At 34.5% G+C, this 13023-nt stretch overlaps 1 protein-coding gene across 1 annotated transcript; it reads right to left on the bottom strand.

The window, feature by feature from the left end:
• Nucleotides 1-4714: 4714 nt before the first annotated feature.
• Nucleotides 4715-11643, bottom strand: LOC132557228 (C3a anaphylatoxin chemotactic receptor-like). The gene is made up of 2 exons (XM_060221724.1): nucleotides 11572-11643; nucleotides 4715-6269 (listed from the first exon to the last, which is right to left on the bottom strand). Exons 1-2 carry the CDS (start codon nucleotides 11599-11601, stop codon nucleotides 5004-5006), a joined length of 1296 nt encoding a protein of 431 aa, XP_060077707.1. The 5' UTR covers nucleotides 11602-11643; the 3' UTR covers nucleotides 4715-5003.
• Nucleotides 11644-13023: the final 1380 nt, after the last annotated feature.

Here is a 13023-nt window from a genome sequence, read left to right as displayed (position 1 = left end):
TCAAGGCTTTAATAAATGCAAAACCAAATGCTAGGACAACACGAACTAATATTAAAGTAGATCAGATAGTCATACAATGTAATATGATGTGTAGAACAGAAAAGACAGATATAAGCAGTTGTTTTCCTCCAATGTAGTTCATCAGTTGGCTCTAATATTTCTCATTCTAAATGTGTGTTAAGGCTTTTGTAGGATTTAGGAACGGTAAACGGTATTCGCCCTAACGGAGCTCTTCAGGCGGTAAGAGGTTGGGATTACAAGTCATAGTGATTTACAAAAGTTACGTCCCTTCCCATATATATATATATGTTTCATTTCTTTCTCGGTGATCCGCCGACAGGAAGTGTAGACATTGCACCACAACGAAGTTGATGTACATTGTTGATAAAATGCAACGTGACTTTTCCAAATAAAGGTTTATATTTTTTTAGTAAAAGAAGCACGATGTATTGTAAATAAAGATGCGGAGAAATTTTTACATATGTGCATATTTATATATCTATATATGTATATCTTTACATATTTATATATGTATATATATCTATACATGTTATGTATTAATATATTATATATTCATATATGTATATATTTATATCATATGTCTATATAATGGACTTCAGAGTAAATAGTTTCATGCATTGTAGGAATATTTAACGTTGGAATCGTGTGTATGTTGAAAGCTATATGTTTTTTTTATCTATTTTTTAATATACTCTGGTAATCGTAATCCAAACTTAAATTCCATAAAACTAGGACAACCAAACCGGAAGGTTCAACATACGAATGTACTTAATACGATCTTTGTTCATTTTCTTTTTAGAGTAAAAAGTACAGCATATTATATCCAGATAAATTCGTTTTGATGTGCAGTTCGCAATATTATTCCACAATATACCGTTATTTAGTCAGAAATTATGGAAATCAAAATGCAATACATTTTGAGAAAGTGTAATAGTCTTCCTTACCACCTGTGGTTAATATAGACAAACTATTTATTTTATGTGGAAGAAGGTCCTTTAAAATTCAAAATATAATAATTTAAAGTTAATGTGATTAGACGAGACCTTAAGTGTACTGGTTTGGCTCGGAATCGGAAGTAATGCTAGTGAATGGAGGACTACCATGATATGAAAACATCGTGAAAAGTACGGAATCCTTCAATAATCAAAAACAAGAATAACAAAGCAGTACCTACCTGGGAACAAAACCATAATACAAGCTCAAATTCATTAAAATTTTGGCAAACTATTCACTAGAGAAATATCTAATTGGGATCTTGCTGGTTGTCAGTGGTGTAGTCTTAGTGTCATTACGATAATTTCAATTAAATACAGAAAATCATCTCATGATGTGTTAAAATGACATCAATTGATACTCACCAGTTTATCACGCTTACATGTTCATTGTGTATGTAACGGTCTCCTCACCTAGCCGACAGGATGGAGTCAATGTGCATCATGGATGCAAACCGGAAGTTGGTGCGCGGAAACATTCTCACTAATCTTGTTCTAATAATGAAATTTGATATCAACAATTATTGCTGATTTAGATTACTTCTGATGTTTTTAGACAAACACTTGTATGTTCTTACAAGTACAATAGTTCTGTATAGGTTTATGACTAATTTCAAATCACACGTGGAGTGATCTAAATATTTTTATTTTTCCATGTGAGTTGGTTGATGGTTTTCTATAAGATCTTGATCTTCGAACCCTGCAATAAAAAAAAATATTGAAAGATTATTTCGTAATGGATATTTCTATAAAATTTTATCAAATCCTCTGTAGAAATGAAACTACGAAAGTGATGACATCAAGCCTTGTGTGTGCAGGACGAATGATTATAACATAGATAGTGATCTGGTAGAGTAAACCAAACAAAAGGAAAGGACGCCGGTGTTAGCTTTAAGGAAGTTATCTCATTCTTCCGTAATGGAAGTAAAAGTTATGCCAGTCACATGACCGTTTCAATCTATTGTGACGATTGTGCTTGAGTAGGAGTGTTGAGTGATCAGCAGTTTTTGTTGTTTACATTGTGTACTTCTTGTACTTATAAGATATTATACAGGGAACAGTACATATCAATAGGGATTTTTTTCTTGCAGACAGTGTTATCTGATGTGCATTTGACAGAAGTTCTGATTTTATATGACTTTTATTGTTAGCAAGTAGCTTAACACAGGCTGCGCCGCCATCTTTGATTGTAGACTATTTAAGTGTCCGGAATCCAGATTATAGATTTCTTCCTTGTAAGTGTCAAAACTAGTATGTAATTTCATTCAGTGACCAAACTTGCAATAATTTTTCTGTTTAACTTCAATCGTATATGAGATACGAACTTGCAGCTTATACAGCTAATTATAAAGACATTTTCAGCCTGCTCAGTTGTGCTGTTCCCGCTTCCTTTGTAATTTATAAATAAGGCACAGAAGCCATATTGTTTACAAGTTCGTGTGGATTCTAAAATCTAAGTAAATTATTGATTATAAAAAATCAATGGTAGCATTTTCTGTCAATTTTCAGTACTATTTTTGTGATTCTGACGGCATGAAATTGATGACGAAAGTTCTCATATGGAAATTTGGAGCTTCAGAGTGTGTAAATAGCGGAGCAGTTTTCGCAGAACTACAAATGACGTATTACTGCGCCTCGAAGATGCAAGGCACACTGTACAGTGTTTTAAGCAGTTACTTCCCTTGTATTAATAGTGAAATCGATTCATTGATCAATTTTGTAAAACTTATGTCCGAATCAAAGGAAAAATATACGGAGGACGTAATACAAAACAAAAAAAAACAAAAAAACGGTCGAATTTTTTGGCTGACAATATCTTCGTCGAGTTTGGTAGTAAGATCTTCCAATAGACCAATGGGAACCAACTGCACACCTCTGTTGTTTTTGTTTTCATACGAGGCTGAATTTATTGAAGAGCTTATCAATACAGGTGACAAAGACCTTGAAAAGCCGTTTAATTTCACCTCCAGGTATACTGTCGATGTCTTTAGATAACAAGAAATTAACTGACTACGTCACAAGTATATATCCCCCAGAACTGGAAATCAAAGACACGACAGACTCTTCTACATCAGCTGCTTATTTCGATCTTTTCCTACAACGAAACCAACATAGACATCTTTCTATCAAGCTATATGATAAACGTGATGATTTAAATTTCCTTACTGTGAATTTTCCATTTCTGGATAGCAGTTTCCCCGCATCTTCAACCTGTGGTATTTACATGTCATAGCTGATTCGATCTTCAAGGGCTTGTTCCCATTATCAAGATTTTCGTGCAAGAAGTCGTCAACTTACTGACAACCTCGTAACACAAAGGTTCAAAAGATACAGGTTGATAAAAAATTATGGGGAAGTTTTTTGGTCAACATATTGATCTCATTGAGAACTATTCTAATTTTTGCGAGACATGAAGCTGGACATATTTGATGTTCGTTGGTTTGGCTGTTGATTCCGTTGTTGTACATGTATACCTTATTCTCATTTGAGACATTACTTACTTGAGTGACCCAAGGTTAAAATGGTGGATGTCGTCGATGAAGCATAAGACGTTTACTTTTCCGGAACACTTGGTCTTATTCTTCTTGTGCCTTTTCAGGAGTCTGCGGGTAAATCTTTCTTTAGTTTTTATTTTACCCTCGTTTTATGGAATTTTAGTTTGAATTATGATTATGTTGCCATGTTGGTATTTTCTTGATTTTTTTTCCACCAACAGTTATTTAATATTGGCTTGTGAATCTATCACAAAATCTTTGGCTGTAATCTCGGTATTGAGGAATTGATGATTTGATCAATTCCATGATTTTTTTAAAATATTGTCTGATGATTTTTTTTACAAGAACTGTGATTGCAATAGAGAAATTTCAATAATAATAACATCTTTTATGAAAAAAAACAAAACAAAACAAAAAAAAACCAGCTTACCGTTTAGCCCTACCTTAGTAACAACACCTTTCACAAATTAAGCGTTAATTGTTATTTGATTGAGGCAACCTGTAATGACATTACAACGTTTACAAACAAAGTTAGGGTCGACAACACCAACGCTACTTCTTCATCTAGTGTACTACATAGGCCCTATACAAGACTATTGGAGTAAAGGGGTTCTGTTGAACTTGTGAACTACGAAGTACATGTTTATTACTATGGTAATGTCGAGACTCCATAAACTACAGTTTTTGTTCATGATTATGGCACGTTAGGGGCTCCATAGCACGCACGTACTAAACAGAATGAGAATTTTAATAGCACTGTCGGAGATGTGTAGTACTTTGTCGGTATATAATAATACTACGATCAGCTAAATTTCCATTCAATAATGAGGTTTAGATATCAGACGACAAGTGATTACAAATAACTTGAATCATGTATAGAAAATGTATTTTGTTCAAATTTAAGGGTGATCGGGTGGCGCAGTGGTAACGCACTCATTTTCACCTAACCGTCCGGGGTTCGATTCCCGGTATGAACATGTAAAGGTTAGGGGTCATCTGCCCGACCACGTGGGGTTTCCCCGGGTACTCCGTTTTCCTCCCACAATAAGACCCCTTGCGCACTTACATCCGGGCCAACAAGAGTGATTAGTATATGTTAAAATAACTTGTTTCATATTTGTTGTAAAATAAATAAAGTTTATATTTTTGTTTAATTTAAACATTGGTCACACAATTCTTATTATTTCCAAATAAACAAAGACGACATGGCGTTTTGTTGATTTTATTGAAAATGGCAACTATTGAAACAACTGATAAATTTGTCTTTATTAGATATGATGGTAAGTAATTTCGATCACTGTCGCTAATTCCAACAAGCGACTAAATACACAGATATCATCATCACCTCTAACGGACTTAATATATACCAAGACGACCATAAAAGATAACACTGCAGTTCAATATTTAATATTGTGAATATTTGAAGTATCGGGGTATGAATATTGATTTAAATAGTGCCAATATTCACTCTTAACCTTTGTATTAGATTGTGTAACTACGATTTGCGAACGTTTTGTCTAGCCGTTTGTCTTTGAATGGTATACTGGGATTTCCTTCCCGGGACCATTCGGTGAACACCCGTAATTGCCTCCTGACGGAAGTGTTTACTTACAAAACAATACAATATGGGATTAATGGCGCTATTTAAGAAATAACTTCGCAAGAAAAAATGTCGTACAGCTTTTTCTGTTGTAGAAGTTTGTTTGGCTTCGATTTGGAATGTCCGCAAGAATGCCAGTACCAAATATGGCATGAAAGACAGGATGAACACGAGGGTCACAAGAAATAACATGGTGTTTGTTCTACCAGCTGTACCCGGGGCAGAAGAGGTACTATTGAGTCGCAGAGTATTACGTCTACCAAGTTCAATGCTCCGTTTCCTTTCAGAATGTGGTTTAACCGATGCTGGATCCACGCGACGAAATGAATTGTGACTCAATAGTACACTTTTCCCGACAAATGAGTAAAGTACACCTAGAATCACGTCACTTAAAACATGCGCAAAAGACAAAACTATTAATAGAACCTCTTGGTAGATAATATCCAAGCCGTCTCGTGGGAGACATAATTTCCCTTGGTACACAAGTCTTTGAGTGTCTGTTTCGACTTCTCTCAGAAATTGTGTTTTTGTTCCGTAAAAGAGCACAAATGGTATTCCTGTTAAACACCCAAATAACATCGAACAAATCACAATTATTTTTGCCGTGGACATCTTCATTTTCTTTTTTAGTGGATAACGAATTTTTCTAAATCTGTCAATAGCAATACTAAGCAATATAATGGTTGTTGAATGATTACAGAATGAAGTGACAAATCGGCTGATCTTGCATATTGTTGGGTAGTTGAATTTGAGGAAATTCCGAAGAATGACAAGCTCAGTCGATATTGAAAATAAACAGTTGATTAAGTCTAGAACTGCTAATGTTAAAATAAAAGTTCGGGAAACAGTACGTTTACTTTTAAATCCATAGACATACACGACTAGACCATTTCCGGGAATTCCGACAGCCAAAAGTACGCATGCGTAGATGAACGATGGGAGTAAAACTGTAGAAAAATATTCGTCATTTATAGCATCGATATATGGGCCGGATGTTATATAGATATTGATTAAATCTGACGTATTTCCGGTGACGTTTGTAGGTGATGGCACTACAGACGTGCTAAGGTATGTGCTATCGCTGTAGAATGTGTCCATCGACGTATACGTTGTGAATGTTGCATTCTTCATTTCTTCGTCCATGTTTGCAGGCACAACAGCCTACAAAAACAATAATGGTGTTATTGATACATTATATCTGAGATTGTAAGAATATAATTTTCTTAGCAGTGAAGTGAATTTCATTTAGATAAATTCATTCTATCCGTTCTTCCATGTGCACGTATGTACCCGGTATTTGTGCTTGTGTGTGTGTGTGTGTGTGTGTGTGTGTGTGTGTGTGTGTGTGTGTGTGTGTGTGTGTGTGTGTGTGTGTGTGTGTGTGTGTGTGTGTGTGTGTGTGTGTGTGTGTGTGTGTGTGTGAGGGTGTGTGTGTGTGGGGTGTGTGTGTGTGTGTGTATTAAAATGTAAAATGACTATATGTTATTGTTATTGTCTGTGAAAATATGAAAAAAAAAATGAAAAATTGAAAAATGAATAAATAAATGGCTCGCTTAATTGATTCATGATATGCAAGTGTTTAACCTATTAAGAAAATGCAAGCATGCTTATATTATCGTAAAACTTGTTATAATTTATAAGATACATTTTAGTTCAGCTGTTGAAATCCGTCAGCACCCATCCCTGTTTTATAGTACCAAAACAATCCTAAAAAAATATGCCCGGCTCGTTCTGACATCTTTTGGATGTATATTACATCATTGTAAAGATACTATCTTCGTGTGGGTTACAGAGTAACGGTATCGTGCTACAGTAACAGTGTTTTACTGCGAGGAGGGACTGTGCTTTGTATAAGGAGAGAGACTGGTTCGAGAGGTAAAAGGTACATTTTATACACACTTCATCTGTTTGGAACTTATGGATTCTATTGAAATTTAGTCTTGCGATAAAGGGGAATCAGTTTTGTATAAACAATAGAAATTGACCCGCCATGGGATTAATGTTGGAGAAAAACAGGGGAAATATAACAAAAATGTTCAGCTCTGTCTCCATTATGATTTTATCCGTGTCATTTAAACTTATTTCCTTGTGACAAAACAGAACGAACCATTTTAATCAATACAGGCCCTATTGATCTCTTGTTACCATTTTAAATCTTTTAAACTGTTACTTGTAAATTTCAATGCAATATATTTTTTCATGTGACGTTTTTACGTAGATATACAGATCAATGTTAACTTTTAGATTGATTTTTGTCATCCTATCAAAGTTCAATAACAAGTTAGTGATAATTACCTCTCACCCCAAATCAATCATTCTCCTTTCAGACATTTTCCATGCTAAGAGCATGGATAACACTGATCAAACAATAAGTAAATACAATGTTTGTAACGGACGGTTTTTAGTGCCATTACAGAACGAAGTTGCTTGATTGAAGACAAAGTCTTGAATGTCTGGAAACTCTTTTCGTGTATTCTATTGTTTTAAGATACAGTAAAGTAAACTCCGTAGTGTTACCACTGACTTTAAGTCCCCGAGGTTTGCCTTAACCTGCATGTCACGTTTTAATTCATTCGAATATTTGTATGATTGAGAATATACACACGTACTTGACGCTGATCTAAAAGTATCTGATATTTGAAAACTACGAATTATATTGAAGTATAGGGCTGCTGCACTTCCCGTCTAGATTTTGACTTTTCCTTACATCATCTGCGATTTTCCTTAATCATTCGTAGGCTTCAAAATGTAGGCCCTTAATATCACTGAGGAGTCCTAGAAGGACGAAATTGCTTTATGATGCAGTTCAATCAATAATTTCGCTCTACTAAATTATTAAAAGGTACTATTCTCTTGTGTGTCTTTTGTACAATTTTTCAATATGTTAAATTACAACTTTCACCATCTCAAGGAAGCTGACAGCATTGAAATGACAACAAAACGGACATGTAAACTGTGTTTGATATATGAAATATATTTAAGAGGCTATGCATATGGTGATATTGTGTGCATTGTATACAACTTAGTCGTGACAACACCGGATGTCCGTTCTCAAGTATTGGATAAGTAACTTAATAAATACTCCAGGGAGGATAGGTTTGTTCTACGCGTCCACAAGGTCTATACAATACATACGAGTTAGTTGACGGAGTACAGACGATAACAGACGTAGGCTAAATTAAGAAAAATACCATCATGGGTATTCAAGGAACCACTCACATATATTTTGTATTACGTAAATATGTCCATGGATATCTCGACTTTGCTACAGCAGCAATGCAATTCTGTAGATTTTACATGTCATTGATCCCCAATGCTAGACTCCTTAATCACAATTATTCATTAAGCAACCTGTACACCACGTTTAAAATCATACGAATAATTGAACAGTTCAGAATATGCACTAGTACTTGGTGTTCTTTTGATATTATCAGATACATAAAACTACGGAATTCAATTATTTGTCTTGTGCGTCTTCTTATCCAAAACTTGACATTTCCATCTACCAATACGGAATATCCTCTGGCGTTTACATTGCTTCCACATTTAGGCCCGCAGCATCACTGACGAGTCCTTAAAAGACGAGAGAGCTGTATGATAGAGTTTGATAAATTGTTTGGCTCTACTGTATCCAACTCTAAATTTGTATTCATTTGTGTGCCTTTTGTACAGTCCATCAGTGATAATTGACAAATAACAAATAATATGATATAAACATATTTACTAGCTACGTTATTGTTGAACCTCAATCCGACTTCCCGTAGATATTTGACTCACTCGCCTGCTAGTCCCGAGGTTTCTGTAACCTGCAGTGACATGGTTCACCATATATACGGGAAAAAAGTTCGAAACAGCAAGAACTTCGATTCATAAAAGTTCGAGTCATAAATGTGAAATTAGTAGTATTATATAGGGGAAAAAATCGGGACTTGGCAAAAAATTCGAAACATCGAGAAATTCGAATCATCGAAGTTTTACTGTATCAAATTGACGAATGACGGAATTTTCCCTCATTTGCTCCTATTTTTTAAATTTTAGGCCCGTCTCATCACAGACAAATCCTAGAAGGAGGAACTAGTTATATAATGCAGTTTAATTCATTATTTTGTGTATCCTTTATCTAATACTAAATTTGTATTTAACGGCGTTATTCACTTGTGTCTTCTGGACAATCTTCCATACATCAGGTCCCTACCATCACTGACGAGCCTTAGAAGAATGAACCAACCGTGTGATACACTTATTATTATTATTTGTTAATTGGCAACGTTTTATTGAATCGCGTGATTGAAGTGTGATAGATGGGTGACAGTTCATGAACCTTATAATTATACCAGAGTTACCTCCCCCTGCTTAACGCGGTATTGTAACAACTGGTTCGCACGTTGTCAGTATAATGTCACCAGATGTGGGTATCCTGCTGGTGTGTGGTTGGGTGGGATGGGGGAGGGGGGTTTAACTATAAATTCGACTTCACTTTCGCACTATCACAAGGGGAAACATAAATCACACGCCAAGAACTATCTTAAATGACAAAAACTGATGATAGGACGCTAAAACAATATTTTTATATAAAAAAATAATATTTCCCTGTTAATATTTAATTGTTATTTATATGTTTTGAGTATTGATCTTGATTGCTATATCATCCTATTGTTTATTTACAGCTGTTATTAATGTATAAAGCTGCTACCACCGAGGTCTGTAAACAGAAACTTGTTTTTGATTTTGTATTGCGTTTAGAGTTAAACAACACCAGACACCCACAAAAATTCCTACATCAGGCTCAGATTAAGACTATTAAAACCTTTTAATCAATTTGGATGTGAAACACCATATTATGTTCCATAGTTCTATAGAAATTTAATGATCGGAATATAAGAGATACAGACACTATAAAAGACTCACCAAACATACATTAAACCGGAGTTATTCTGGCGTAATGTTGTGACTTACATAAAACGAACACCTGAAATGAATTGGCGTTTTTTCATCGACAGATTTATTTTTTCATAAACAACACTATCTTTAACTGCATTTAGTCATACTTACGGTACACCCAACCTTTAGTCTACACGTTAAGTGTTTTTCAACGACGTATTACATTTTGAAAACTTATCGAGCCACCTGAATCGGAAATATTTACTTTCACTACATAAAAATGTAAGATATTGCGAGATGAAACATTATAAAACAGACAAACTTGATATAGATCAATTCAGGTATAAACTTATCACTTCTGACAGTTGTGAGATGTTCGTCACGGGTTTTTTATCATGTCTGTAGTGTTCTGCCAGCATTTCCGCCTCGCAAAACCGAGAACCCATTACTTCTTATTTTCTTAGAGGCACGACGTGAAATTACATTTCACAGTATGTAGTATCAACATATCGTGTTTGTAGAAGTAGATGGATAAACCTGATATTTCTATGTTAAGATTCATAGATTAAAGTATTATAAACTTTTAAAAATATTTTCCATGGCTAAAGAAACCATTGAACCAGACGTTGAAACGCCATATCGTCATATGCGAGATCATTCAGATCAAAGAATTTTATTTTTTTTTAATTTTCAAATTTTTTACCTTTATGGCCGAAATGTTCGCCTTAATATTTTGATGTACATGTAGATTTCTTTTTTATTTGCTCGTAATAGTTTTAGATCTTGTATAATATCCTTTGTTTTCTAATCGGGATAATTGTCAATCCCCTCCTCCCGCCCCGAACCTGTTTATAATCGTCAACTAGAATTTTATGTCAAAATTTGGAATTATTTAAAAGAAGCATCTTACTACTTTTTTTCTGTTCACATTACAACAACATCTCCATTTCAAATTCCTGTGTTACAGGCTACGTTACTAAATATAGCTGAGGCAAGTTTTTAACATTTGTACATGTACGTACATAAAAAGACAACACGTGCCTCTGTCACATTTTGTATTTCTGTCTCTTGTGATTTATCACGTTTAAAGTTAATTATCATTAGATATAAATCTGAGCATGTCATTGGTGCAGACATGTGCATCTTACAAAAACAAGAAATGTTCCAAAACCAAAAATATGTTGGTATTGTTGACGATATGCTGAGGGTCAGTGGAGTAAGAAAACACGATAATGACAGCCTCATCGAACACTTCAAAAGGTCTAATCCTTCAGCCCATGTTTTGTTTAAATGAAAACCAAAGATGACAGGCAATTTTAAATGATAACTTTAACATACTCGGAGATTCATTTAATAGACTAAAGTTATTGACGAAAGAATTTAAGCTGGTAAGATTCCCGTAATTTAGTAAACTGAATAACGATAATAATGATGATAATAATAATAATATAATGATGATAAGTGTTTGTACCCAACCATGCATATCGAACATATTGTAATAGTCTCTGTATAAGACAATATCATTATTTTAACAATTCATAACTTTACAACAAAATGGATGAGATTAAATAAAAGTACTTGCCTTGGCTGTGATGTGTAATGTCATCACCATACAATAACACTGGTGTTGTCGATCCGTGCACGCTTAAGTTTCTACTGATGGTTAATACCCCGTAACAGCGTGGCTATAAATGGCCCACAAGGCATAGTCTAAATATCGGAATAGCGTCATCATTTCATGCTGTGTGAAGATTTCGCGACAGAGCCAGTGTAAATTCGATTGCGTTAAATGATACTAAATATTACAGGAATGATAATTTATCAGGATGTTCGGTGTGGAATATTGTCCGGTAATGTTTATACTGAATGTGGTCACGTGATCATCCGTGGACTCCGTCTTCGTGTGACCTCCTGTAACCTACTACAAGTTTATGAAATGTCGACTTAATGATAACCCTCAATGATTTGACATTTTCTTTTTGCCTTTATGCTGATGGGATATTGAAAATTTGCACTAAATAGCCTTTAATAATAATTCTAGACAAAATATTAGTGATGTAACTATCTGCCTGCAGGATGCATTTGGAAGTATTTTAATCCGATGGAACACAGGGTAAATTGCTTGAACATGTGTTTACGAACAAGCTACTGACTGATCCAATGAATTTATGATCCCATAAACAAAATAAATTGTTAATACTTATGTGTACACTATATGCTTTTAACAATTACGTTTCAACGGTTGGATACAAATATTCACCAGGTGTAATCTGCGTCCTAACTTATTTTTAGTAACCATCCTTGCACAACAACCATTTACAAAAACCAATGACACACAATTTAAGCACGCCCACTTTCTCCATGACAACAAAAGGTAAGTTCCTTCCCCTAAATAAAATTATTCACTTAAAACGAAATTGCATATAACTATTGGAATGATAGATAATCATTTACACGTGTTTGTGTTTGTTTGTTTGTAATCTTTGTCACGTATTTTGCAGAAATAATTCCGGTTAATATATAAATACATTCATACCTCGTGGTTATTGTCGTGATTGAGATATAAACTTCAGACTTTCTCATACTTGGGTTATCGGTTTCTGTATGATAACATTATACATTTTCATCAGGAATTCGCAGCTTCCCAGAAAACACATTCATTCATCTCACATAACATTAGGACATTAAGCTACACTTCGCATTGTAACATTATGACAATATGTGAAAGAGATGTGCAATATATCTATACGTAAAAAGTAACTATGAATTGAATTTGTTTTATATAGATAGTGAGCTCTGCTCGTAAAATGGCGTTTTAAGACATCAAGCAGTTGATGGTACATGTACATATGTCTAGGTGGGGCGCATTGCCTTGCCTGTCGCTGTACCATTTGTGTGGCGGTTCAACCATCTGACATTGATCTATGATGAATTGTAGAGTCTTCGTGTGACTTAAACTCTTAGGAAGATTTATCACCTGAAAAAACAAACTAAGTAATGATGCATTCTTAATGTATGTAAGTTATGTTAAGAA

The sequence above is a fragment of the Ylistrum balloti genome, unplaced genomic scaffold (genome assembly GCF_031769215.1).
Source record: "Ylistrum balloti isolate Yb309-2 unplaced genomic scaffold, AGI_CSIRO_Ybal_v1 Utg370646, whole genome shotgun sequence".
In the NCBI taxonomy this organism is placed as follows: Eukaryota; Metazoa; Mollusca; class Bivalvia; order Pectinida; family Pectinidae; genus Ylistrum; species Ylistrum balloti.
The sequence above is the reverse complement of the archived record's forward strand: the minus strand, read 5'-3'. Positions and strand labels throughout refer to the sequence as shown.

Excerpts from the sequence above, each read along its gene's own strand:
- LOC132557228 (XM_060221724.1), bottom strand. The coding sequence starts at position 11,601 with ATGGTGATGACATTACACATCACAGCCAAG. Across the intron at positions 6,270-11,571 it reads CATTACACATCACAGCCAAG|GCTGTTGTGCCTGCAAACAT; the intron begins GCAAGTACTTTT and ends TTGTTTTTGTAG.